General features: G+C 37.6%; 1 protein-coding gene across 1 annotated transcript; it reads left to right on the forward strand.

Moving 5' to 3' along the window:
• The first annotated feature begins 18,970 nt into the window (after positions 1-18,970).
• LOC143596294 (uncharacterized) lies at positions 18,971-25,735 on the forward strand. Its single transcript, XM_077075105.1, has 7 exons — positions 18,971-19,262; positions 19,356-19,565; positions 19,628-19,942; positions 20,528-20,898; positions 24,281-24,540; positions 24,658-24,776; positions 25,548-25,735. Exons 1-7 carry the CDS (start codon positions 18,971-18,973, stop codon positions 25,733-25,735), a joined length of 1,755 nt encoding a protein of 584 aa, XP_076931220.1.
• The last annotated feature ends 165 nt before the right edge of the window (positions 25,736-25,900 follow it).

Raw genomic sequence — 25,900 nt, forward strand, 5'->3', positions numbered from 1 at the left:
ATTAGCTAAAAGATGTACAATTACATATATAAAAGGAAGGGAGTGAATTTGGGAATTCCTATGAATGAGGATCAATGGTTTTGTGGGAAATGAATAATTAATGGATATTCAATTATTTTGTATCTTATTCCTTAATAACCATGACATGGTTTATATAGACTAGTCTAAGACATGGTTTATATAGACTAGTTTAACTTGCTAGTCAAGACATTATTACCATATAAAATAAAACCCTAATTGCAACCACATAACCTCATTACATATTAATGAATCTCACTGGCCCTATAGCTCCAACCTGGTCACCTACACGTGACAGGCCTATTAAGACGGAAATTACGTCCAACAATCACCCCCCTAATTTCCGACTTGAAATAGGTGGTTCTTCAACTCCAAGCATGTCTCTTCTTCCTCGTTTGATTTAACCCATGATTTTGACCTTCTTGGCTTTCACAACCATCTTGGTCCTGTTCATCCTGGTCTTGACTTCTTGGAACTTCGCTTGATCCGCGACTTTGTTCTTTCGGCTCTCTCGAACTCGACTACCTCTGTGACCTTGTCCCTGACCATTCACTCGGTCGTATGAATTCGCATATCCACTCCGTTGGTTGCGATTCTTATCATCTAGTCGAGCAAACATCATTCTTCTTGATCTTCTTAGGTTCCCGAATCAATCTAATATATCAAGCCACTGGTTGAAACATAACTTGTTTAACCTGTAAAATAACAAACTCTGAATTAAACCCACTTGTCTAACCCAAATTAAATATCAGTCGAGGGTCAACCCAAACTTGTTAAACCAATAAAAAAACAAAAAAAAATAAAAAATAAAACCAACTTATTTTAACTTGGTTTTCTTGGCTCGTGACCTGTGCAAACCTGCGCCTCATCTTTTGACTTTTGTGACTTTTTGTAATTAATCACAAAACCAACAATAGTAAACACTAACTAGCAAACCCGATTAAAAAAAACCATTCACACTCGAACATCTTTAACAGAACCTTTTCGACCAAAATCAGATTCTTATTTCATCGGCGTCTTTAATCATCGGTTCTTGAAACAAATCTCTATAGTTCTCTAGACTTTGCTCCCGTGCGATCTTGGTTGACTGGATCTTACATTTTTTCTGGCAGATCGAATCCTCCTGCTATCTTGTTCGATTGGATTTGCACCAAACACTTCCTTCTGTTCGATCTGCAACCTCGTCTCGCCGCTTTGAGCACAGCTCGTTTGAACTTGGTTGTAACTCCGTATCAATCACGTTTTGATCGATGTTGAGTTTTCGGCCTCCTTATCGATTTCTTGAACTTGGCTCTGATAAAAATTCAAATCCCGGATCGATAATCAAACACGAACTAAATGAATAACTCTCGTTTATATTAACCAGAAAATATAACTCAAAAAACTGATTACAAACTCTCAAGCCCTAACTCGGTTTGACTCTTGACAAACCATAACTCGGTTTGACTATTGACGAACCCAAACTCGGTTGCATATAGATGAACCCTAACTCGATTACATCTCGTGTGTGTCTCTAGATGAACCCTAACTCGGTGACATCTCACACCACCCTCTAATGTCTAACCATGATTTGATTTATATAAACTAGCTTAACTTGCTAGCCAAGACATTACCATATATAATAAAACCCTAATTGCAATCACATAAACCCGTTACATATTAACGAAGCTTACGTGCCCAATAGGTCCAACCTGGTCATCTACACGTGACAGGTCTATTAAGACGGAAATTACGTCCAACACGTTGTCAACATCAGACTACGTCAATCTTACAAGGTATTAATTTGGACCATATCTGAGGACTCGTAAAGGAATTTTGAAATGTATTTGTTGATGATGGTTGGATAGTCACAACAAATTTGCTTGAAGGTAAGAAAAAAATAAGTGTGAAAATGTGACGTTAAATTTATGTCAAGGTTATAAAAAGTATCTTTCGGACAATTATTGAATCAAAATTAGGTGTTTTCAAATTTCCTTTTTATCCATTAAGAAAGGTAAGAAATTTTTTTTTTCTTATAATTTACAATTTTTCTAGACACTGATTGAACCGAAATCTAGTGCTCTATATCTTCACGTTGAAGATTTTTAATGAACTCTAAGAAACAACTTACACATTGTGGGTTTTTAATTTGGATTTTTAGTATTGAATCCGAGGTTATCTTTAATTTTATGATGTAAAAATGAGAAAAACTAATTAGGTGTTGATCTTTTCAACCTTTTCTTTATTTTTATTATGACAATATTGAATAGTTAAATACACCACTTGTGGTTAATTATGGTAGATTCAATGGTGGTGTGTGTGGATGAATATGGAGGGGCAAGGAAGAGGACGAGCAAAGCCTAGGATATTTGTTTTGAATTTTTTTACAAAGAGATCAAACCTAATTCTATAAATTAAGTCCTTGTATAGATAACTATCTTTGAACCCGTGTATTACATGAGATTTATCAAATGATAAATAGAAATAAGGTCCGTTATTTTTATTGTAATTCTCAGAATATTTATGAATTTATTTAACGTACAAAGTAAAATTATGAGTTATACTGTTTTTTAGTTCACAACTTATGAAATGTATCTTTTCTATGTTCACAACTTATGAAATGTATCTTTTCTATCACACATGATGAAAAATATGAACTTAATGTAATTTCTCGTGTAACGATATTTAAAAGATGACGATTAATATATATAGACAATAATATAGAGCATATTGTCATTAAAAAAATATAAATGCAAACCTAAATATATATTTTCTATAATGTTGAATAACAACCACCAACCCAATAATTGATTATATTTAGCATAAACTTTTTTTGAAAGGTGATTATAAATGTGACATTTACACACCTTTATATAATGAAAAGTTAAGTGTCATTTCATATCAGAGGTTTGATCAACTATATAACTTTAGTAACTTTTTTAAATTTCTTGCAAATCAACACCTGACATGTCACACCCCAACCTAAGGCGGAAATGCCGGGGCGTGATCCGATTGCTCACAGCTCGAAGATACTATCATATATAAAATGTGACAATATCTAATTAATTATTTTATTCAAATAATACACACATTATCCAATTATAACAAACAATTCACATCACATATATGAATATAAGCTCAAATAATGTTATCTTGATCATATCCTAAGGTCTTGTTTAAATGTCCAAACTTCAATCTTCAATACAAGTAACCTGCATATGCGTAGAAAATGAAGTTTTGTCAACATAAAGTTGAATGAGAATATCACAAGTTTTGACACATCAGTATAAATAAGCATAACGTGATAAGTGCGGTAAATATAATCAAACCATAAACAAGTATATAGACCGTGCCAAGCGAATCGGACATTGGTCACCAGCAGGAACACCCGCTATATGATTGATTGAATAGTAATCCCAATATAAGATTGATTGAATGGTAACACAAGTAAGCAAGTAGCACGTATGTTTGATTAAATCACGCACAATAACACGTATGCATTTGTTTGAATATATATATATATAGTATGAAATAAGGATACGTACGCATATGTCCCCAAAACGTTTAGAAAATTGAGTAAAATAGGGGAATGATAAAACGCACCTTAAATTAATGATAAGCGATTAATAAATGAGCTACGGATAAGCGAGTCGTCCACTACACGTCAAATGTTATGAACAGTTCAGAATCTGATATTTTAGGATGTGATAAAATAAATAAAGCCGAACTCTTTGCCGCTGGAATCAATCCAAATGGACGTTTAGAACTCAAGTTATGTTTGTTTTAAGATTTAAGCGAGCTGGTACTGACCAGAATCTGAACAGCGAGTCGGAAGTTAAGTTTTGGCCAGTAGCCTTAAAATCACGTTACGAGAATAAAAGTCTTCTGGACCGAACGTTGAATCTGAATAGAAGTATGAGAAATTGATTGGTCAAAGTTGTTGACTATTCTGCCCTTAAAGGAGTTTTAGACGAATTGATCAGTCAACACCCTTCAACCACCGAAATTGATTGAAGGTTATTGACTAGGGAATATATATGAATGATTTCTATGTTTACAACTTACCCGAAAAGTAAAAGAATCAACAGAAACGATGAGTCAAAGGTCCAAACGTATGCAAAGTCAACCGGTTATGAACGTATCTTCAGCCAATAAGCAAAAACCGAAGAGTTTGAGGAGGTTCAGAGGAGGGTGACGGCTGAGAGTAGTGTTTTAGGGTTTAGGGATGATTTGTGATAGAGAAATAATGATATGTTTATATAGGTTACACTAAATAGATCTAAATATGGTAACTTACTCGTTTAAGAACCGAATGGGCCTTTAGTGATTAAATCAATGTTACAAGCTGTAAATTTCTTTCTTGATCAAGGGGTTATGTATATGGACATGTATTTAAGTTATATTAGTTTTCTTGGAGTTTAATTCACCCGATTTATGCCTAAAATAAGTGATTTGCAAGCTAAAAACAAATTAGGAAACAAAATAATCAATTAATAACAAAATCGAACCAATTAATAATAAAATTCGTTTATAATATTTAAGGTAAGAAATGGACATGTTATAATATTATATAACTTATCTTGGGGCATAAGTTTCGAGATTTGGGTAAAAAATAGTCCCTATACTTTTCTAAATGCGAATTTTAGCCGTTTTAACTGATTTTAAGGGTTTTTAAGAACTATTTGGCATAAATGAAAGTTATGAAATTATAAAATAAGTTAAACCAAGTCAAATACCAATAAATACAAGTTTTAAATAGTTTGAAAGATCCAAATTACGTTCCCGAATCGATTTAAACTTAAACGAATACAAATACAAAAAATCCGAGATTTTATATGACATTTCCAAAATCATGCCATTTTCCACTATTTTTAACAAAAATAAATGAACAAAAACACTCTTTTTAACAAAGTAGTTTGGCTAATTTATTTTTTGTTAAAAAATACGGTTCGGTTCGCTTATTTTTGCTAAAAAAAGTGGGTCGGATCATTTGTTCTTGTTAAAAAAAAGTGGTTCGGTTTGTTTGCTTTTTTTTTTTAAAGTAGTTCGGTTCATTTATTTTTGGTAGAAAATGTGGTCCGTTCATTTATTTTTTTTAAAGTAGTTCAGTTCATTTATTTAAAAAAAAAAACCGATTCAGATCATTTACTTTTTAAAGTAGTTCGGTTCGTTTAATTTTGTTAAAAAGTAGTTCGCCTTATTTATTTTTTTACCATGGGTTTAAGTAAATGAAAAATATAAAATTTACTATTTTATCCTTGACTTACTGGAAAAAACAAACGGTGTTAACGAAAATTACTAAAATAGAATGATTTTTAAAACGATAGGTGTTGATTTGCAAGATATTTAAAATAGATACTAAATTTGAGTAGTTGGTCAAACCTCATGTATGAAATGAAAATGATACTTATCTCAATAATGAATAAAATCCACACTATGTTATAACCCACTTGACAAAATGGTTTTGACCCATGACCCATGAATAGTTAGAATGAATGTGATGAAAGATTAAAAATTTGGAATAATATAGGCTTGACACTTAAGATTTAACATTTTTTTTTTATTAATATAGTAAAATAAGATATGCTGAACTACATTCATGTAAATATAGTTAACCTTATAATCTAATGTCTTTATGGCAAAGGACACAAAATGTGATAACATATTAATCCAAATGATGATTCTTTTTAGTTTTCTTAAAAGACGGAAATTAAGATTTTCTATGTTTCTAAAGAAAGAAAACGATAATATACTCGAAATTAAAGTCGATTATAAACGATTATTGTTGAGGAATTAAAAGGAGTAAGACGCTTAGCTAGTTTTTCATTTCTTTGGGACTAGGTTTGTTAATAGCCAAACTAAACTAAGCCAGAGTCAATAGTAGCCTAGCTCGAACTTTAAACAAGTCGTTTTAGCTAATCATGCGTTAGATAACTTACCGAATTTAAACTTAAGCTCGGGCTAGCTTGATTTGAACTTAAGTCAGATCGAATCACTTTATTTTCTGTTTTGTTGAGTCAGATATTTACAAGGAAGATTGGAATCTTCTCAACCTCCTCAAGAAATCGGCTAAGTATGGACTTCGAGCAAGCTTGGACCATCGAGCATGGATTTACTACCTCGAGCATGTATTTCTGGCCATCTTCAATGAAATCTTCTAAGTGTTGAAGGTTTGGAGCAAGCTGCACTTCGCCGAGCAAGGGTGTTCTTCATCGAGTATGGATTGCCAATCGAGCAAACAACTTGATCATCCAGCTTAAGCCAAGTGATCCGAGCACATTGGTGGGTCGAGCATGGATGCGAATACAGAAGATGTTAAATGTTCTAAGTATAGACTTCGAGCATGGTTCAGTCCCGAGCAAGCTTTGCATTCGAGCATGCTGAAGATTGTTCAAATAAGTCTCTAAGGCAGGATTGAAGATACCAAGAAGAATATGCTTGCTCGATGGATCTATTCGAGCAAAGCAAGGATTGATCAAGAAGATTGAAGCATGCTAGAGGAGAATATTTTCATACTGAAAATATTCTAAGTAAAGTATGCTCGAAGAACTACGTCGAGCACACTGTGCATATCAAGTCTGCTCGAACAAGATAGATTATACTCAATGACTTATCTTACACTTGTATTTATTTTGTCACTCATTGTGTAATGATTAGGGTATTCTAGAAGGAATGTCATGGCCTATAAATAGCGTACTCGGTTTCCATTTATTATAAACGTGGATAGGCACAAAATACTCCCCTTGTTTCGTTGTACAGCCGCCGCCTTCACGAAACCCTAAACATTCCTTTCACTGTTACATTAAATGATATATTCAATGCAGTGAATCTTTGTCTTTGATTGTTGCTATTACTGATTATCTATTGTTGTTTCGTTTATCTTTCATACTTTCACTCTCATCCGTTGAATATCTTGATTCCGCCGGGATATTCAATAGGCCTTTGGGTTTATTAGATCTGTGTGTTCTTGTCAACCAATTAAGGTTTGCACTAGATCTGGTCTTGACAAGTGGTATCAGAGCTTTGGAAGCTTACTGAAGGCCACGGGACTGAAGGTTTTGAGGTAAAGTTTGAATCTTTAAAGGGTTTTCGTTTATAAAAGGTCAGATCTGAAGAGATGGATGACCAAGAGGTGTCAACAAACAAGATTCCAAGGCTAGTCGGACAAGAAAACTTCATTAGATGGAAAGTATTGTTTGAGCATGCTTAATCATTTTTAAGTAAAACTATAATCAAGCATGCTTGAAATAGAACTTTTGAGTATACTGGGAGCCAGATGATTTTGGCTGTATGCTCGAGCAAGGGAGGTATATTAAAGTTCAAATTCAAATTAAATGACATCTGGCGTGCACTAGACGACAAATCTATGTTGTATTGTCTAAACGTTAGGTATAAAAGGGGGACTTAGAAAATTTTCCAAACATTTTCCTTTCCCTCTCTCAACCTAAACTCATACTACGTCCGTGCTCGTGCGTCCCTAGCTGCTCGAATTCACTCGATTTTGCTTGATTATTGTTCGATAATAGCCATTAGCTCTGTTTCGACCTTGGTAAGATATCGATTATCGTGATCGTATCTCCGAGTATCAAAATTAGAGTTTCTATTGAACGACTCACTAACTGTTTGTTTGATTTGTGTAGGTTTGCAAACTACTACGGAACAGGTTACTGAAAACGCTTTTCTTCTTTAACTAATCGCCGCTATTGCTTCTAAATTTTATGGGTACTGATTATTTTTTTGTTTTGCAGAACTGATGGCCATAAGGTTCGAACCCAAGCATAACATGTGCGCCCGGTTAGAGATCGACAATGAAAATAGGGAGTTGGAGTTTATCATTAACTTTCTCAACAAATTCAACCAATGAGTGGCACTAACAGAGAATCCCACCATATATAGAAATCATAGGTGATCTCTGGGGATCTGCTACATATGTAAATGACATAAATGGGAGGAGGATAGAAGCATCAGTGCTAAATCAAGACATTTAAGTAACCAAAGCCTCCATACGTGATGCCCTGCAACTTAATGACAATCATCAACAGCAACTTCTCTATTCTACCCCAAGATTATTAAGGATCTTCCAAGAGTTGCTCGGTTATCAGGGTGGTATCCATGAGGGTCAATTCCAAAAGGGGAGCTTTCCATTAACATGCAGATTTTTGATACATTATGTGATTCAATCCCTCTCTCCGAGAAGAAGGACATGAACGTTGTTGAGTAGAGAACTTGCTGCGATGACAGTGGCGATTTTGTTTAGAAAACCATTCAATTTCTCAAGATTCATATTCAATGGTTTGGTCACAAATGCTGAGAAGGCAGTCCATCAGCGGTTTCTTATGTAACCCAGATTTCTCTATATCCTTATCAATAGATCCTTGCAAGGTCTGAACTTGGCAGGAGAAATTTTAAGGCTGCAAGATCCAAATATTTACAAGAGGATAAAGGGGGCAAGAAGCCAATTTAATGAGAATACTGAATGGAATATTCTCCCTTGGCTATTAGATGAAAATATAGGAGTTATGGAAGTCCTTTCCTCATTAGAACCAAGTGACGATGAATCTAAGGAAGAGGATGGCGATGATGATTCTGATGATGATGATGATGATCAAAATAAGAATGATGATGATGCCATTAATGAACTTGAAATTGTTGAACCACAGACAGAACTTATGATAGATGAGCCTGTTATAGCCCAAATTGCCAATGCATCATACAATATAGAAGAACCAGCTGTATGGTCCAGTGGGATGGCAACTGAACAAACTGATGATGATGATGCATTTGTTGCCACCACTATGACTGATGTGACCGAGACTATTCAGAAGATTACTCCACCTGAGTCACCTGATCCTGTTGAAGACACAGCCGCCACATCATCTCCTGGCTCTGAACCAGCACAAGATACAGTTCTCTCATCCCCTGCTACTACTGAACCAGCCCATTCGAGCCCTGAACTTATTCAAGATCCTACATTTCAAACACCACCTACATCACCACTTATCCAAACTTCCCAAGAAACTTCTACCATTAAACCACCTTTTTCACCTTCACATGAACCTATTCATTCTGAACCCATTCATACATCATAAGTTGTTCAACCTCCAACTGTACCTTACACTGTACCTTCACCTGAATCATCTTCAGCTGAACCATTCTCTGAACTTGACGTTCAACCCACTCAAGAAACAGCACCTTTAAGCCCAAACATCTATACCCTCATCTCTAAAAATGCTATTATGGAATTTGAAAATGTCATGCTGAAAGAGAAGAATGCATTTATAGAACAGAAAAATATAGCCATAGAGCATGCTTTGCTACAAGCCTTACTTAGAATTCAAACCCTGGAGCAGGCTAAGGTTGAGAAGACCTCAGATGTACCAAAGCAGGGGGAGAGTATTAAGAACGAAACAGATGCTCTAAAACTGATCAATGAACATTATAATGAGGCCAGTGATGAAGAAGTTGAAGTGGGAACCTGCAATGCTTTAAAGATGATTAATGAAGAGTATGTGGGAGATGCTGGTGAAGAGGGGAGTTAGAAGATATAGAAGAGACCCCAGAGCATATAGAGAAAAGAAAGCAAAAGGGAAAGAGGGTTGCTCTGACAGAAGAAGATCTGCATCCAAGAGCTACTCAAAGAATAATTTCTGAATATGATATACTGGAAATAAATGAGGTTATTGACCCTGATGTAGCTGAGGTTGAATCTGTCAAGACAGTCATTAAATTGATAAATGAAAAAACGACCAGAATGACAGTTGTAGAAGAGGAAGAAGAAATTCCTCAGGAAGTACTAGAGACTCTAATTGAAATGAAAAGGAAAGATGAAGAAGAAGAAAAATTGAGGAGAGTGGCTGTGAGGCTATAAGGGTAGCTATGGAGGAACTAAAAAGGAAACAGTCTGAAGAAAAAACTACAAGAACACAAACTGAAGAAGAGCCTGAACCTGCACAGCCTAAGCCTGAAGCTGAACAACCAAAGAAGCAAGAACTTGGATTAGTTCCAATCATTCCAGAACCAAGTGAAGATCAATCGATAGAACTTACTTATGGAATGGTTGTCAAATTGGTTGTCTTAAAAACTCTTCAAGATATTCAAAAGAATCCTGAAAGACATGCTCCTGAGATTGTGACTGCTGCTAAAAAGACTCAGAAGGAATTTGAACAAAGAAGCAGTAAGCCACAAAATGAATCTACTACTGAGCCCAGAATTGAAGAAAAAATAGATGATGAACCTGTTTTTGGTGTATCTGAACCCATGATGACTGAGCCTGTCATTGTTGAAGAACCAGAATCTGAGGCTAAGGGGTCCATGAAGAGAAAAGAAATATCAGAAACTGAGACCCCAAAAGCCAAAAGACAAAAATCTGTGAAGAAGTTCTACACCAGAAGACAAAAGTCCAAGGTTGTGGTTGAGCCAAAAACTACTCAAATTGAAGAACCAATGATTGAATCTCTACACAACTTGGACAGACATATGGAACTTGATGAATATGAAGAAAGAGCAAAGAGGGCTGAAGACAAAGAAAAAGAAGATAAAGCCTATGTTTTGAGCCTAAAATATGATCTGAAATAGTTGCAGAGGATGTCTAGAGAAAACATTGCACAAGAGGCTGAAGGTTGGAGGAGCAGAGAATCTAGAAGAGCCTTCTTGTTGTAAGCTGGACATCTTCCTTCATTTCTAAATCTGCAATCATTTGACACGCTTGAAAGGATGTACATCAATGCCCTAGTGGAAGACACTGCAGATTACGTGCAAAAAGTGAAAAGAAGAGAATAAGAAGGAAAGAGTTTGATTGAAGAGATGAAAAAGAAACAAGAGAAAATCAAGTATCTTAAATTACATGGATGTAAATATGACCAAATCAAAGACCTATCCATTAAAGAAGTAAAGGAGAAAGTCAGGAAAATGGAAGAAGGTAAAGAATGTCCCATGGGGTGCAACACGAAAAAGACAGAGAAAGAAAAACAAAGAAAGAAACAAGAAGATGCCAATCAGAAAAGAATTGAAAAGGAGGCACGTGACAAAGGAGAATATGAACAAGTAAAGAGTAAACATAAAGATCTCAAGTTTTTGCAATTGCATGGATTTGACTACAACTCTCTCATTGACATGTGCCTTGAAAAACTGAAGAAGAAAATGCAAATGGTAAAAGACTCTCACAAAGATAAAAAATGCACTGAAGACTATCAAAGAGAAAAAATTTTGAAAATGAATCTTGAAAAGGAAAGACAAGAAGCAGAGAAAAATAAGGAAGAAGTAGTAGAATGGTTCAATGATCCAGGAAGGGTGCAGACCTTGAAAGACATATTATTGGACAAAGGGATGACTGAAGATGATTTTAATAGCATGCCTCATGAGCAACTAATTGAAATATATAATAAATAGCAGAGGCTATTTTTGGAGACCGAAAGAAGAATTTTAGCTGATAAGCTCAAAAGAGAGGAAGAAGAAAGAGCCGAAATGATAAGCATTCTGCACAAAAGAGGTGCAAACATGCTAAAATTGGTGGTACAAACAGATGAAACAATAAGAGAATGGTTTGAAGAGTCAGAAAAAGAGCATGCAAAGAAAAATCCTTTAATAAAGTCAAGCAGAAGTATAATCAGATCATAGTTTGTGAGGCCTGATGCTCAACAAAGGAATTTAAACCTGCCCACAAATCTCTATTTTGACAAGAGGTCAAAGACACTGAGGGTAACCACTGAAGATGGTGAAGAGACTCTCATCATCTTCAGAGATGACTTTAGGAATTTTTCAAGAGAACAATTGCAGAGAATGGCTCAGCTAGACTTACTTGACAATCAACAAAGGAATCAATTTGCCGGCCAACAAAGGAATGACCTTTCAAAATTCTTAAAAAAGAACAATCTGAAAAGGGATTTCCATTCCTCAAGTAAAAACAAAGAGAAGCTCATACATATGCAGAAAGGGAGAGGAGGAGAAAGAGAAAAAGTGAAGTACACTTGGCTGAACTCTCCCAATGGGAAACAAAGAAGAAAGAAACACACAAGGCAAGCAGCTCTAGTACCATAAGACAAACGTTGAAAGAGTGCTCGGCCATGAGGAGAGAGATGGAAGAACCGAACTCAAGAGTCCAAAAAGATGGAAAAATTATTCATCTAACATACAATAAGAAAAGTGACTCCGTTTCTCTCCGGAATGCCTCAGGATGGATATTGCAGTAGTAGAGCATGATGAAGAACTTCAGTTTATACACATCCAAGATCTTCAGGGCATCATGAATGTTGATGTTCCCTTGGAGTCTGAAGATGGTGTTGAATTAAAAATGTTGAAACAAAGAGCTGCTGCAGTTAGTCTATGAAAGATGAAAGAGGTTGAGAGGAGGCATGGCAGGAGATAGCAATGATGGAAGCTAAAGGACTATTCATTTGCATCTTGCTTATATTTTGTATTTGTTTTGTTGCTTGTATTTTTGATTTGTGACATGTAATCTGAATTTGATATGTAATGCCCAAGTGGCGGAATTCCCTTACGTAATGTAGTGACTCTTTACTTAAATTAACTATCTTTAGAAGATTGATACATTTGTAACAATATGCAGGTATGTTTTGGTGCATCTGAGCTTGTTCCAATCTAGTGGGTGATTGTTGAGTCGGACATTTACAAGGAAGATTGGAATCTTCTCAACCTCCTCAAGAAATTGGCTAAGTATGGACTTCGAGAAAGCTTGGACCATCGAGCATGGATTTACTACCTCAAGCATGGTATTTCTTACTATCTTTAAGGAAATCTTCTAAGTGTTGAAGGCTTCGAGCAAGCTGCACTTCGCCGAGCAAGGGTGTTCTTCATCGAGTATGGATTGCCAATCGAGCAAACAACTTGATCATCCAGCTTAAGCCAAGTGATCCGAGCACATTGGTGGGTCGAGCATGGATGCCAATAAAGAAGATGTCAAATGTTCTAAGTATAGACTTCGAGCATGGTTCAGTCCCGAGTAAGCTTTGTATTCGAGAATGCTGAAGATTGTTCAAATAAGTCTCTAAGGCAGGATTGAAGACATCGAGAAGAAAATGCTTGCTCGATGGATCTGTTCGAGCAAAGGAAGGATTGATCAAGAAGATTGAAGCATGCTAGAGGAGAATATTTTCATACTGAAAATATTCTAAGTAAACTATGCTCGAAGAACTGCATCGAGCATACTGTGCATATCAAGTCTGGTCGAACAAGATAGATCATACTCGACGACTTATCTTACACATGTATTTATCTTGTCACTCATTGTGTAATGATTAGAGTATTCTAGAAGGAATATCAGGGCCTATAAATAGCGTACTAGGTTTCCATTTATTTAAGCGTGGATAGGCACAAAATACTCCCCTTGTCTCCTCGTACAGCCGCCGCCTTCACAAAACCCTAAACATTCCTTTCACTGTTACATTAAATGATATATTCAATGCAGTGAGTCTTTGTCTTTGATTGTTGCTATTACTGATTATCTATTGTTGTTTCGTTTATCTTTCATACTTTCACTCTCATCCGTTGAATATCTTGATTCCGCCGGGATATTCAATAGGCCTTTGGGTTCATTAGATCTATGTGTTCTTGTCAACCTATTAAGGTTTGCACTAGATCCGGTCTTGACAAGTGGTATCAGAGCTTTGGAAGCTCACTGAAGGCCACGAGACTGAAGGTTTTGAGGTAAAGTTTGAATTTTTAAAGGGTTTTCGTTTGTAAAAGGTTAGATCTGAAGAGATGGATGACCAAGAGGTGTCAACAAACAAGATTCCAAGGCTAGTCGGACAAGAAAATTTCATTAGATGGAAAGTATTGTTTGAGCATGCTTAATCATTTTTAAGTAAAACTATAATCGAGCATGCTTGAAATAGAACTTTTGAGTATACTAGGAGCCAGATGATTTTGGCTGTATGTTCGAGCAAAGGAGGTACATTAAAGTTCAAATTCAAATTAAATGACATCTGGCGTGCTCTAGATGACAAATCTATGTTGTACTGTCCAAACGTTAGGTATAAAAGGGGGACTTAGAAAAGTTTCCAAACATTTTCCTTTCCCTCTCTCAACCTAAACTCAGACTACGTCCGTGCTCGTGCGTCCCTAGCTACTCGAATTCACTCGATTTTGCTTGATTATTGTTCGATAATAGCCATTAGCTCTGTTTCGACCTTAGTAAGATATCGATTATCGTGATCGTATCTCCGAGTATCGAAATTAGGGTTTCTATTGAACGACTCACTAACTGTTTGTTTGATTTGTGTAGGTTCGCAAAGTACTTCGGAACAGGTTACTGAAAACCCTTTTCTTCTTTAACTAATCGCCGCTATTGCTTCTGCGTTTTTATGGGTACCAATTATTTCTTTGTTTTGCAGAACTGATGGCCATGAGGTTCGAACCCAGGCATAACATGTGCGCCCGGTTAGAGGTCGACAATGAAAATAGGGAGTTGGAGTTTATCGTTAACTTTCTCAACAATTCCAACCTATGAGTGGCACTGACAGAGAATCCCACCATATATAGAAATCATATCACCGATCTCTTGGGATCTGCTACATATGTAAATGACATAAATGGGAGGAGGATACAAGCATCAGTTCTAAATCAAGACGTTGAAGTAACCGAAGCCTCCATACGAGATGCCCTGCAACTTAATGACAATCATCATTAGCAGCTTCTCTATTCTACCCCAAGATTTTTAAGGATCTTCCAAGAGTTTCTTGGTTATCAGGGTGGTATCCATGAAGGTCAATTCTAAAAGGGGAGCTTTGCATTAACATGCAGATTTTTGATACATCATGTGATTCAATCCCTATCACCAAGAAGAGGTACATGGACGTTGTTGAGTAGAGAACTTGCTACGATGAAAGTGGCAATTTTGTTTAGAAAACCATTCAATTTCTCAAGATTCATACTCAAAGGTTTGGTCACAAAAGCTGAGAAGACAACCAATTAGCGGTTTCTTATGTACCCCAGATTCCTCCATATCCTTATCAATAGATCCTTGCAAGGTCTGAACTTGGCAGAAGAAATTTTAAGGTTGCAAGATCCAAATATTTACAAGAGGATAAAGAGGGCAAGAAGCCAATTTGACGAGAATGCTGAATGGAATATTCTCCGTAGGCTATTAGATGAAAATTTTGGAGTTATGGAAGTCCTTTCCTCACCAGAACCAAGTGACGATGAATCTGAGGAAGAGGATGGCGATGATGATGATGATGATGATCAAAATAAGAATGATGATGATGCCATTAATGAACTTGAAATTGTTGACCCACAGGCATAACTTATGATACATGAGCCTGTTATAGCCCAAATTGCCAATGCATCATACAATATAGAAGAACCAGCTGTAGGTTCAACATTTATTATACATTAATCCCGTGTACATTTTATTTAATATTTTATTAATTTATTTCGGTTTCTCGTAAGATTTGTATACTACTAACATGGTTTTACGTTTTAGGTTTCGGGTTTTAATTCTGGTGAAAAGAGGGCGAAAAACGAGCAAAAACAAGTCGAACCGGAGAACCGATGTGCCAGGACACGAACCGGACCGAACCAGGAGTGAACCGGACCAGCAAAGTGGACCAGACCCCCCCTTAGGCCAGTGCGCCGTGCGACGAGGGAGAGAGAGTCCTCCGCGCGGCGCGGCGGGTGATGGCGGTGCTCAGATTCCAGAAACTTTGTTGTTTAGCCGTCTTAACCTATTTTTGGACCCCTGTTGCCTATATAAAGACCCCTAAACTCACCCTAAATCATACCTTGAAGTCCAGACGAATTTGGTGAGTTCCGAGGCGACCGAGACGAGTTTCTGGCAGCTTTGGAGTTGAAGAATCAGCTAGTGTTGTGCGTAATAGTTGAAGGCGAAGAACACGGATTTTATCTTTTGTTTCTTTTCGTTTTCATTATTTCATCACCATGAATTCTTATATGTTTGTTTTCTTTAAACCTAAGATGCTAGGCTAAATTGCATGAACTGCCTAGGCTTATGATGAACTTATTTTGATGTTTTGATTTGACTTTGGGATTGTTTAAGTTATGGTTTTTATGATTTAGTAAAAGATTTATCTATAATTAATTGATGCATATGGATACTTAGGATTGTTTGATGAGTTTTATTCCATAGTTTTCCTTGATTAATGTTTGTCATATGATAGGATTGCTATTAGGTCAATTACTTTGTGTTTTTGATTATTTTATGATTGATGTCATGATAAGATCATAGGAATAATATTGTCAAATAAACCTAAGTGTGCTGCTAACCCAAAATCTGTAAAGTGCTAGGTTATTGATAAGTCTTTACTATTGATTCTTGCTAGATTTAGTTCTTCGTAAGGAGTCCGTCTAGGGTTGATTATTTATTATTGTTTATCAAATCAATTAAGTATAGTAAATTGCCTTTGATTTCCGCGCTGTAAGGTAGGATTTCGTAAAAAGGAACTAAATTATAAACAATTGGGTGACCGTAAGCGAACTTGATTTTTAATAATGGTGTGCGTTAAAACTTGTTAGAAATCCATAGGTTTCTCTTGAGAAGGGTCAGGGGTCATGTTCGGGTTTTTCTTATAAGTGTCTATTTTACGATCCCAGTCTATGACTAAATATTTTCCCGAGTCAATTCATTACTGAAATTTAGGGATTCTAGCCTAGGTAGTTTTCTCATCATCTTATTTTCATAACAAACTTTGCTTTCGTTTAAATTACTTGTTTTCTTAATTAGTTTGTAATTATAGTATTAAATTAGTATTTTAATTAAAAATCCCCCAAACAAATATAATTAATAAGTCGTGTTTTGTAGTCGAGTCTAATTAGCTAATAAACGTAATTTAAAGAGTCTCGTGGGTTCGATATTCGGACTTACTTAGCTTTACTAGAGTCGATCTGTTCACTTGCCGGTTAGTAGTTTAGTCAAGTTTTAGAGAGTCTAAAGTATTACTTAGTGTTTATTTTTAGTGAATTTAGTTAACAAATACTAAACTACTTCAAGCACATCAAGTTTTTGGCGCCATTACCGGGGACTCTTGGCACTTGCGATATTAGCGTTGATTGGACCTACTTGCTACATACGTGCTATTTGTTTCGTTTTGTTTGAGTCATAGGAGTCTAAATTAAGTTTAGTTTGTTTTTAATTGTTTGTTTATTTATTGTTAGTTTTAGAGTCACTACATTAGAAACTACTTACTCGGTCTTGTGCGTTTTTGTAGGTATATGCCACATCTGCGTTCGCAAGGGCCACCGTTGGATTGCTTTGGATCTACTCAGTTGAAGTTCTTGGCAAGATCAAGTTCATCATCGTCTGAAAAGAAACCGATCACCATAGATACTTCACCAAAATCATCACCCACAAATTCACTCGCAAATTCACCACCACCAAGTCCTAGACCCGCTCCAATGGCCGTGAATAATCGCACCGTGTACCAGTAAGCTTTTGAAGGGTTCCATGGATACCACTCACCCATTGTCGCCCCCGAAATTAATAACCCTAACTCGTGGCAGATCCCATCCTATGTCATGAACAACATCACCAATCACCACCAGTTCCATGGCTGTGAAGATGAAGATGCACCGGCATACATCAACCGTCTGACCCGTGTGTTCAAAACGTTCAACTTGCAAGGTGCTAACCAGGATGCGATCTTCCTTCACTTGTTCCCGTTTACACTCTCAGATCGTGCCGCCACTTGGCTCGATTCGCAACCTGCTGGAATATTCACCACATGGGAGGCACTTCGCAATGCATTCCTCAAGAAGTACTTTCCACCTGCTAAGGCCTCTCGCCTCCGTGATCAGATCCACTTTTCCACATGGAGCCGGATGAGGCATATTACCAAACTTGGGAACGTTTTCAAAATCTGCTTTTCCGTTGTTCACAACAGCTCATCCCTTGGGCCCTTGTTGAGAATTTTTACAATGGGCTTACTTATGAGGCTCAAGCAAGGTTTGACACAGCTGCTGGGGGCAATCTGATGGACAGGAAGAATGTGACCGAGTGTAACGATCTGTTTGAAAGTTTCATGCAGTCTGAGTACGCGAAGAAGCCACGAGGCGGAATTCCAATCCCGTCACCAATACACCCTCATCTACTCGAGGTGTGCACCAGGTTAATCTGGACACTGGTATGGCAGCTGCTTTGGAGAATCTCACCCGAGAGATAAAAGAGCTGAAGACTAAGGTGGATAAGTGTGAAATGTGTAGAGGTGGTCATGGTATGCTGGATTGTCCGTTGATGAATAATCAAGATATGGATTTTGTGGCTGGTCAGAACAGGTCCCCTAATGCTTACAACAAAAACAATCAGAACTGGAACAGCTACAATAATCAGAATCAGAATCAAGGTCAAAGTAACTCAAGTTGGCGTCCGGCCGGTGGGCCACCTGGCTTCCAAGCTCCCTATAACCAAAATCAAGGTCAGTATAACAGTGGAATTTCTAATGAGCAAAGTTCGGGTAATGGGAAAGATTCGAGTAGTGGAATGGGAAGATTGGAAGAAATGATGCAGCAAATCCTTAATAGAGATCAAGTCACTCAAAAGACCCTTGCCGACCATGATTTGCTTTTGAAGAATCAACAATCAGCTATGCTCAACATGCAGCGAACCATTGGTGATATTGCCCGACAGTTGAATGAAAGACCCCTGGGACAGTTTTCAAGATCTACTCAGTAGAATCCAGCCGCTCAAAGTAAGGCGATTACTACTCGTAGCGGTAGGATTTTGGGTCCTGAGGTGTGACGGAATGAAGTTGAAGTGGAAGATGAAGAGGTGATGGATGAAGAAATCGAGATGGAAGTACCGAGTAAAGTGCAGAACACCGCGCCAGTTGCACCGCCAGTAGAGAAGAAGCCGGTTGAAGTCCAGCCATCACCTTTGATTGACCATGCTCGTATCCCATATCCCGCTCACGCGAAACACCAGAAATATACGTGGGAGTATGGGTACTTTCTTGATATGTTCTGATAGTTGAAGATCAATATCCCATTCATTGAAGCCCTCCAAAACATGCCGAAGTACGCGAAGTTCTTAAAGGACCTGTTGAAGAGGAAGGATAGGTTGGCGGAGGTGTCATCGATTCCACTCATGGGAGATTGTTCGGCAGTAGTGTTGAACCGCGTACCCGAGAAGTTGTCAGATCCGTGTGTGTTTACAATTCCAGTTTTTTTTAGTAGTGATTCGATGAGCCATGCATTGGCGGATTTGGGAACAAGTATAAATTTGATGCCGTATTCCTTGTATGAGAAGTTGGAGTTAGGCGAGCTTACACCGACTCGCATGTCTTTACCGTTAGCCGATCGTTCGGTTAAGTATTCGTGAGGTATTATTGAGAACCTGCTGGTGAAGGTGGATAAGTTCGTATTCCTGGTAAATTTTGTGGTGCTTGACATAGAGGCCGGCAAGAAGGTTCCCATTATTCTTGGTCGACCGTTCTTACGTACTGCAAAGGTACTTATCGATTTGTATGATGGGAAGATCACGTTACGGGTTGGTGATGAGAATGTTACTTATGATGTCGCGAGGTTGATGAAGCATCCAAGTGATCAAGATGATTTTAGTGGTCCATGCCACTCGGTTTATTTTATTAACTCATTTATTGCAGGTATTGATAGCGTTTCGATTATATTTGTGGTGCGGATCTTGTGGGAAGTAATGATTTGGTAGATTATGATGATTTGGATGAGAATGAGTTGGGTGAGAACGATTTGGTTTGTGATGAGTTGGCCGAGATTTCGGGTCTGCCCGAGATGATAGAGGTGAATGAGATTAGTTGCAAGAGCGAGGCGGGTTCTGAGGAGAAACCCGCTCCGTTGGAATTGAAGGTACTCCTGTCATACTTGGAGTATGCGTATCTTGATGAGGGCTCGAACTTGCCCGTTATTGTGTCATCCAAGGTGACGGAAGAACAGAAGTTAAAGTTGATAGACGTGTTGAAGCTACACAAAGTGGCGATTGCATGGAGATTTTCCGATATTCAAGGTATTATCCCTGCTTATTGCACGCACCGGATTCTAATGGAGGATGAGTACAAGCCGGTGGTGCAACCACAAAGACATCTCAATCCAAATATGCAAGAGGTGGTGAAGAATGAGGTATTGAATTTTATGGACGCCGGGTGGATCTACCCGATTTTTGATTCCCCATGGGTGAGCCCGACCCAAGTTGTTCCAAAAAAGGGAGGTATGACCGTCATGATGAATGAGAAGAATGAGCTTATCCCTTCGCGTACGGTTACTGGTTGGCGTGTGTGTATTGATTACCAGCGGTTGAATGATGCCTCCCGGAAGGACCACTTCCCGTTGCCGTTTATTGATCAAATGTTGGAGCGTTTGGCAGTTCAGTAGTTTTATTGTTTTCTTGATGGTTTTTCGGGTTATTTTCAAATTCCCATTGCACCGGAAGACCAAGAGAAAACAACTTCTACATGTCCATATGGCACGTTTGCGTACTGTTGCATGCCGTTCGGACTATGTAACGCTCCGGCTACATTTCAGCGTTGTATGGTAGCCATATTTCAAGATATGATAGAGACATCCATGGAGGTGTTTATGGATGATTTTTCAGTATACGGTAATTCTTTCGATAAGTGTCTGGCTAATCTTGAAAAGATGTTGAAGAGATGCATTGAAACAAAGTTAATGTTGAATTGGGAAAAGTGTCATTTTATGGTGACGGAAGGGATTGTGGTGGGTCATAAGATATCTAGAGATGGTATTGAGGTGGATCGGGCGAAGGTTGATACTATAAGTAGGCTTCCTCCACCGAAAAATGTGAAGGCAATCAAGAGTTTCTTGGGTCATGCGGGGTTTTATCGGCGATTTATCAAAGATTTTTCTAAAATTTTCCGCCCGATGACCCGACTCCTCAAGAAAGATGTACTGTTTGTTTTTTATGATGAGTGTGTGAAGGCGTTCACGTATTTGAAAGGGAAGCTCGTAAGTGCTCCCATTCTTTGTTCTCCCTATTGGAGTTTGCCGTTCGAGCTCATGTGTGATGCTAGTGATTATGCGGTTGGAGAGGTTTTGGGGCAAAGGCAAGATAAACATTTTCACCCCATCTATTATGCTAGAAAGACGTTGAATGATGCCCAAGAGAATTACACCGCCACCGAGAAGGAGCTTTTAGCCGTTGTTTTTGCATTTGACAAGTTCCGCTCCTATCTCGTGCTTTCGAAGACCATCGTTTTTACCGATCATGCAGCCTTGCGTTTTCTCTTTTAGAAGAAAGACGCGAAGCCTCGTCTTATACTGTGACATTTAAGCCAAAACAAGGTACACCTCAGTACGTATTTATCGATTAAGCAAATAAACGCTTTTTACGTAACAAACGAACGATTAACCGAACGGGTCGGGTTACGACCCAGATATCGCGGTGGGGCATCTATAAGTGATATATGTTTAATATAAGCTAAAATATTAGTAATATGGCCTTAGTTCGATAGCAAACAAGTTAAACGAAAACATGCTCGTTTAACTACCCGCTATAGATTTAAACGCGAAAGATAGTTACAAACCAAGCATTGTATCATCCGTTAAGCCGAAAAAGACTTACTAAATACTTATTTGAAATGTTTTAAGCAATCCGTAAAAATATGTTCGACTTTTACAAACAAATAGTATGTTTTTATAAATTTATGCAAAAATGGCCGAAAAACGATTGTTTTCGCACTGTTTGTCGTACCCGGTATATTTTTTCGCGTCAAAAACTGAACCCAAAATAAATTTGGACTCGGCATTTCACATACGGACATTTAAATAAAGAACAATGGGCCAAATGGGCCAAGGGGAGGCCCATCTTAATTCCCGTACGATACCCACTTTTTTTGTTACTAATTGGTATTCCTTGTCTTTAGCCAAATTAGATATTTTACATAGTCATTTCTAGAACTTTAACATTTCATCTCTGCTGTTCCAACAAAGTTCAATAAAAAAACTAAGGTAATTTTCATGAATTAATCATTTTTAGGCATGTTTAATCAAGTTTAATTCCATATAAACATAGTTTGGTTACCAAAAATCATTTCTAACCATGTAAAAATCCTAAAAATAGTCCAAAAACATGTTTTGATCATACACATGGTTAGGAATCAGAATCTTATTCTTTTTTGGCCATAAACATGTATTAGAGGGTTTAAACGGTGTTTTTACGGTTCAAAAGTTCGGTTTAATACCGTAACAGAAACCCTAAGTCAAGGGCTGTTATGTAGATGAAAAATTGCTTGGTTTGTGATATAGGACTTGTATCTAGCCTACATAGGAGCAAAAGAGCTTCAAAAGTGGATTAGAAAGGCGGAAACGAACCAAAATCGCTAAGGTAATGCCGAAACACTCGCTTACGGGCTGTTTAGGTTAAGTTTATGATGTGCATATTTTTAGGTCTTGAAATTTTTCAGGAACATCAGGGACCATATCATTAAGTCCCTGTTCAAATTTGGTAATTTTTTGACCATCCGAAAATATTTGGTGAATTTATTACCGAATTGGGACGTGTATTTGGGAAAAATAGTTAAAATACTTGAAAAATTATGAAATTTTGTGGGGAACTCAAATTTGTTATATTTTAATCACATATAAAATTTTGGATCATTTGGACAAGTTTAAGAGTGTTTTGTGCATATACGTTCGTATGAATTTTTATAGCCGAATTTGGGCCGAAAAGAATAATGAACAAGCTTATTGAATTCTGGAATTGGTACAGGTTGTTTTGGGACATGATTTGAGTATTCAGGAATTTTTTTGGAATTTTTGGAAATCGTTTGGGATAAACGGACGATTTTCAGGCGAAATATAGCTGATGAAATGAATTTTTATAAATTAATAAATTAGTAAATAATTCCAGAAATATTTTTATAAAAGTCTACATATTTTATTTGATAAGTGGCTAAATTTTCATAATTTAATGATTAACGGTTAATTAATTATGCTAATTTGAAGATTAAATAAATTCAATTTTTAATAAAAACCGGCAAGTTCGCGATTAACGAACCTGCGGGAATATCAAAACGTCAAGAGTGATCAAAAATCATATTTTTGGATTAATTGACTAAAAAAGAACCTTTCTATGAGAAACCTGGACAATCTGGATAGATTGTGCGCGTTTCTTCTCAAATCAAACTGAATAAACGGAAACGGGCCCCGTAGCTAATCCGGGACCCCAATATGTAATCTTTCTTTATAACTTAATCATTTTATTAACCAATACATTTACCTGAGCTAATTTCCCCATAACTGTTTTCTGAACGCGTAAACGAACAACTTGGCCCAGCTAGGAAAACAGGAATCTAAGCCAAGTTCGGTTTTAAGTATTAGACATTGAACAACATCACAATCTAAGCCTATTGCCACTTTCTAGGCGTTCCAACTACACCCATATTAGTTATACAGCCCAGGTTAGTATTGAGATTATAATAATATTAAAATATTAAATTATAGGAAACTGTGATTACAAGTTACACAAACCTCGAACCGACGTGCTACTGATTATCTACTAAACAGTGAGTTTCATGACCCCACTCTTTAAACAGTTTTACGAACTTTTGGGGTGAAAAGCATGTTTGATTATGTATACATATCTAAAATTTGTAATGATGTGAATTATCTAAGTGCTAACACACGAAAGTCTCCACGATCACAGTGATTAACTTCGAGCCGGTGGCTTGTGAATAGTACTATCGGTTTGACAAACTCAAACGGAATCGGCCTGGTTGCCGTGTCACATAGCGCCATTTGCACATGACCATATTTATATATACAAGCTATGTAGTGTTAGAGATAGCTACCGGGGCATGTTGTGGGCGGAAGGGGAGCCACAGTGGTTGATTAAGCGTGGGAAATGGATGCACGCAGCACATACAGTCAAGGCTTCACTGTAGCTTAGCATAATTACATCATTTACTTACATACGTATTTATATCATGATTACAAGTGTTAACTTGTGAATATTCATAACTGTTTCTTGAAACTCGTGAAACTCACCAACTCTAGTAGTTGACCCGTTTTAAATTGCTTTTCAGGTGTACCTAAATCGAAATGATTTGGTGATCTGTTACTTACCCAAGGTGTGTGGTTGATGCTATGTGAATAAAAGCAAGGGTGTTAGCAGTAAGATCTTATAGTTAACGAACTAGTTTTGTTTGTATCACCTAGACTGTAAAACAATGATAGAATAATGAAATGTAATATATTGTAAATTAGTTTGTAATGTTTCTTTATAAACAATGTTGTTGATACCAGAGGTGTCCGTTATATTCCCGTTTTACGCTTCCGCATTGTGCTAGTTGGGGTGTGACATATACGGTGGATTCATCTACTTTCCGAGTTTGATATCGAGATCAAAGATAAGAAGGGTGCGGAAAACATAGCGGCCGATCATCTTTCCCGTATAGAGGACCCGGGGAGAGAAGAGTTGCGTGAGGAGGAGATTGGTGATACATTCCCTGACGAGTCGATTGACTTTGTTGCAGCTAAGAAGCAAGGTATGCCATGGTTCACTGATTTTGCTAATTATTTGGTTAATGGTTTAATTTTGGAGGGTATGACTACGCAACTAAAGAGGAAATTCTTCCGGGATGTGAATCGGTATGTGTGGTATGACCCGTTCTTGTTCAAGATTGGTGGTGATCGTATTCTGAGGAGATGTGTGACAAAAGAAGAAGGTTGGGATATTCTCAAGCATGTTCATGAAGGGTTGGCTAGAGGTCATCATGGTGCGCATGCTACCGCGCAAAAGGTGCTTGATAGTGGGTTATATTGGGCGACTATTGTTAAAGATGCTGAAGAGTTTGTGAAGCTTTGTGATGCGTGCCAAAGAACAGGTAATATATTGTCCAAGAATGAGATGCCACAAAACCCCATTCAAATTCTTGAAATCTTTGATGTTTGGGGCATCGACTTCATGGGACCGTTTCCCACGTCGAATGGTAATAAGTATATTTTGGTGGCGATTGATTATGTGTCGAAATGGGTGGAAGCCCAAGCGTTGGCCACGAACAATGCACGAGTTGTTGTGAGGTTTCTTAAGAAGTTGTTTGCTCGTTTCGGTACTCCGAGAGCTATTATTAGTGATCGGGGAACCCATTTTTGTAATATCGTCATGGAGAAGGCGTTAGCTCGTTATGGGGTTACGCATCGTACATCTATAGCTTATCACCCTCAAACAAATGGTCAAGTCGAGAATGCAAATCGAGGGGTGAAGAGGATTTTGGAGAAGACGGTTGGGGCTAGTCGGAAGGATTGGTCTGAGAAGTTAGATGATGCGTTGTGGGCATTCCAAACTGCATACAAGACTACGTTGGGTACTACACCGTTTATGCTTGTTTATGGTAAGTCTTGTCATCTTCCGGTGGAGTTGGAGCATCGTGCTTATTGGGCATTGAAGACGGTGAATGTTGATCTTACCGCGGCCGCAAGGAAAAGGTATTTTCTGATCCATGAGTTGGAAGAGATTCGGGATGCAGCATATTCTCGATCGTTGAAAATCAAAGAAAAGACGAAAGCGTTACACGATCGACGTTTGAAAGGAGGAAAAGAGTTCAAGAAAAGCGATAAGGTACTTTTATTTAACTCTCGTTTGAAGTTGTTTGCAGGAAATTTGAAATCGAAGTGGTCGGGACCGTATTTGGTGAAAGAAGTTTTCCCGTATGGAGTGGTGGAGTTAGAGAACCCGGATAATAGAATGTCTTGGAAGGTGAACGTTTATCGCTTAAAGCACTATCTTGGAGGACCGGAGGAATCATTCGAGATGGAGGAAACTCCTCTCGATCCGGCGCACTAATTTGTCACATGTGGTTCTTGAGTGAAAACTCAAGTGTAGAGTTTGTATTCCTATCTCAATTTCTATTCTTATTTTTATTTTTATTTTCCCTTTATTTTTGTTTTCGCGTCACTAACTGTTTCCTGTAGTTTTCGTTTCTGTATTTGAGTCGTGTCAAGGGATCAT

Source organism: Bidens hawaiensis, unplaced genomic scaffold (genome assembly GCF_021521415.1).
Source record: "Bidens hawaiensis isolate Kalapana, Puna unplaced genomic scaffold, B.hawaiensis_p1.1 tig00046214_1, whole genome shotgun sequence".
Lineage (NCBI taxonomy): Eukaryota > Viridiplantae > Streptophyta > Magnoliopsida > Asterales > Asteraceae > Bidens > Bidens hawaiensis.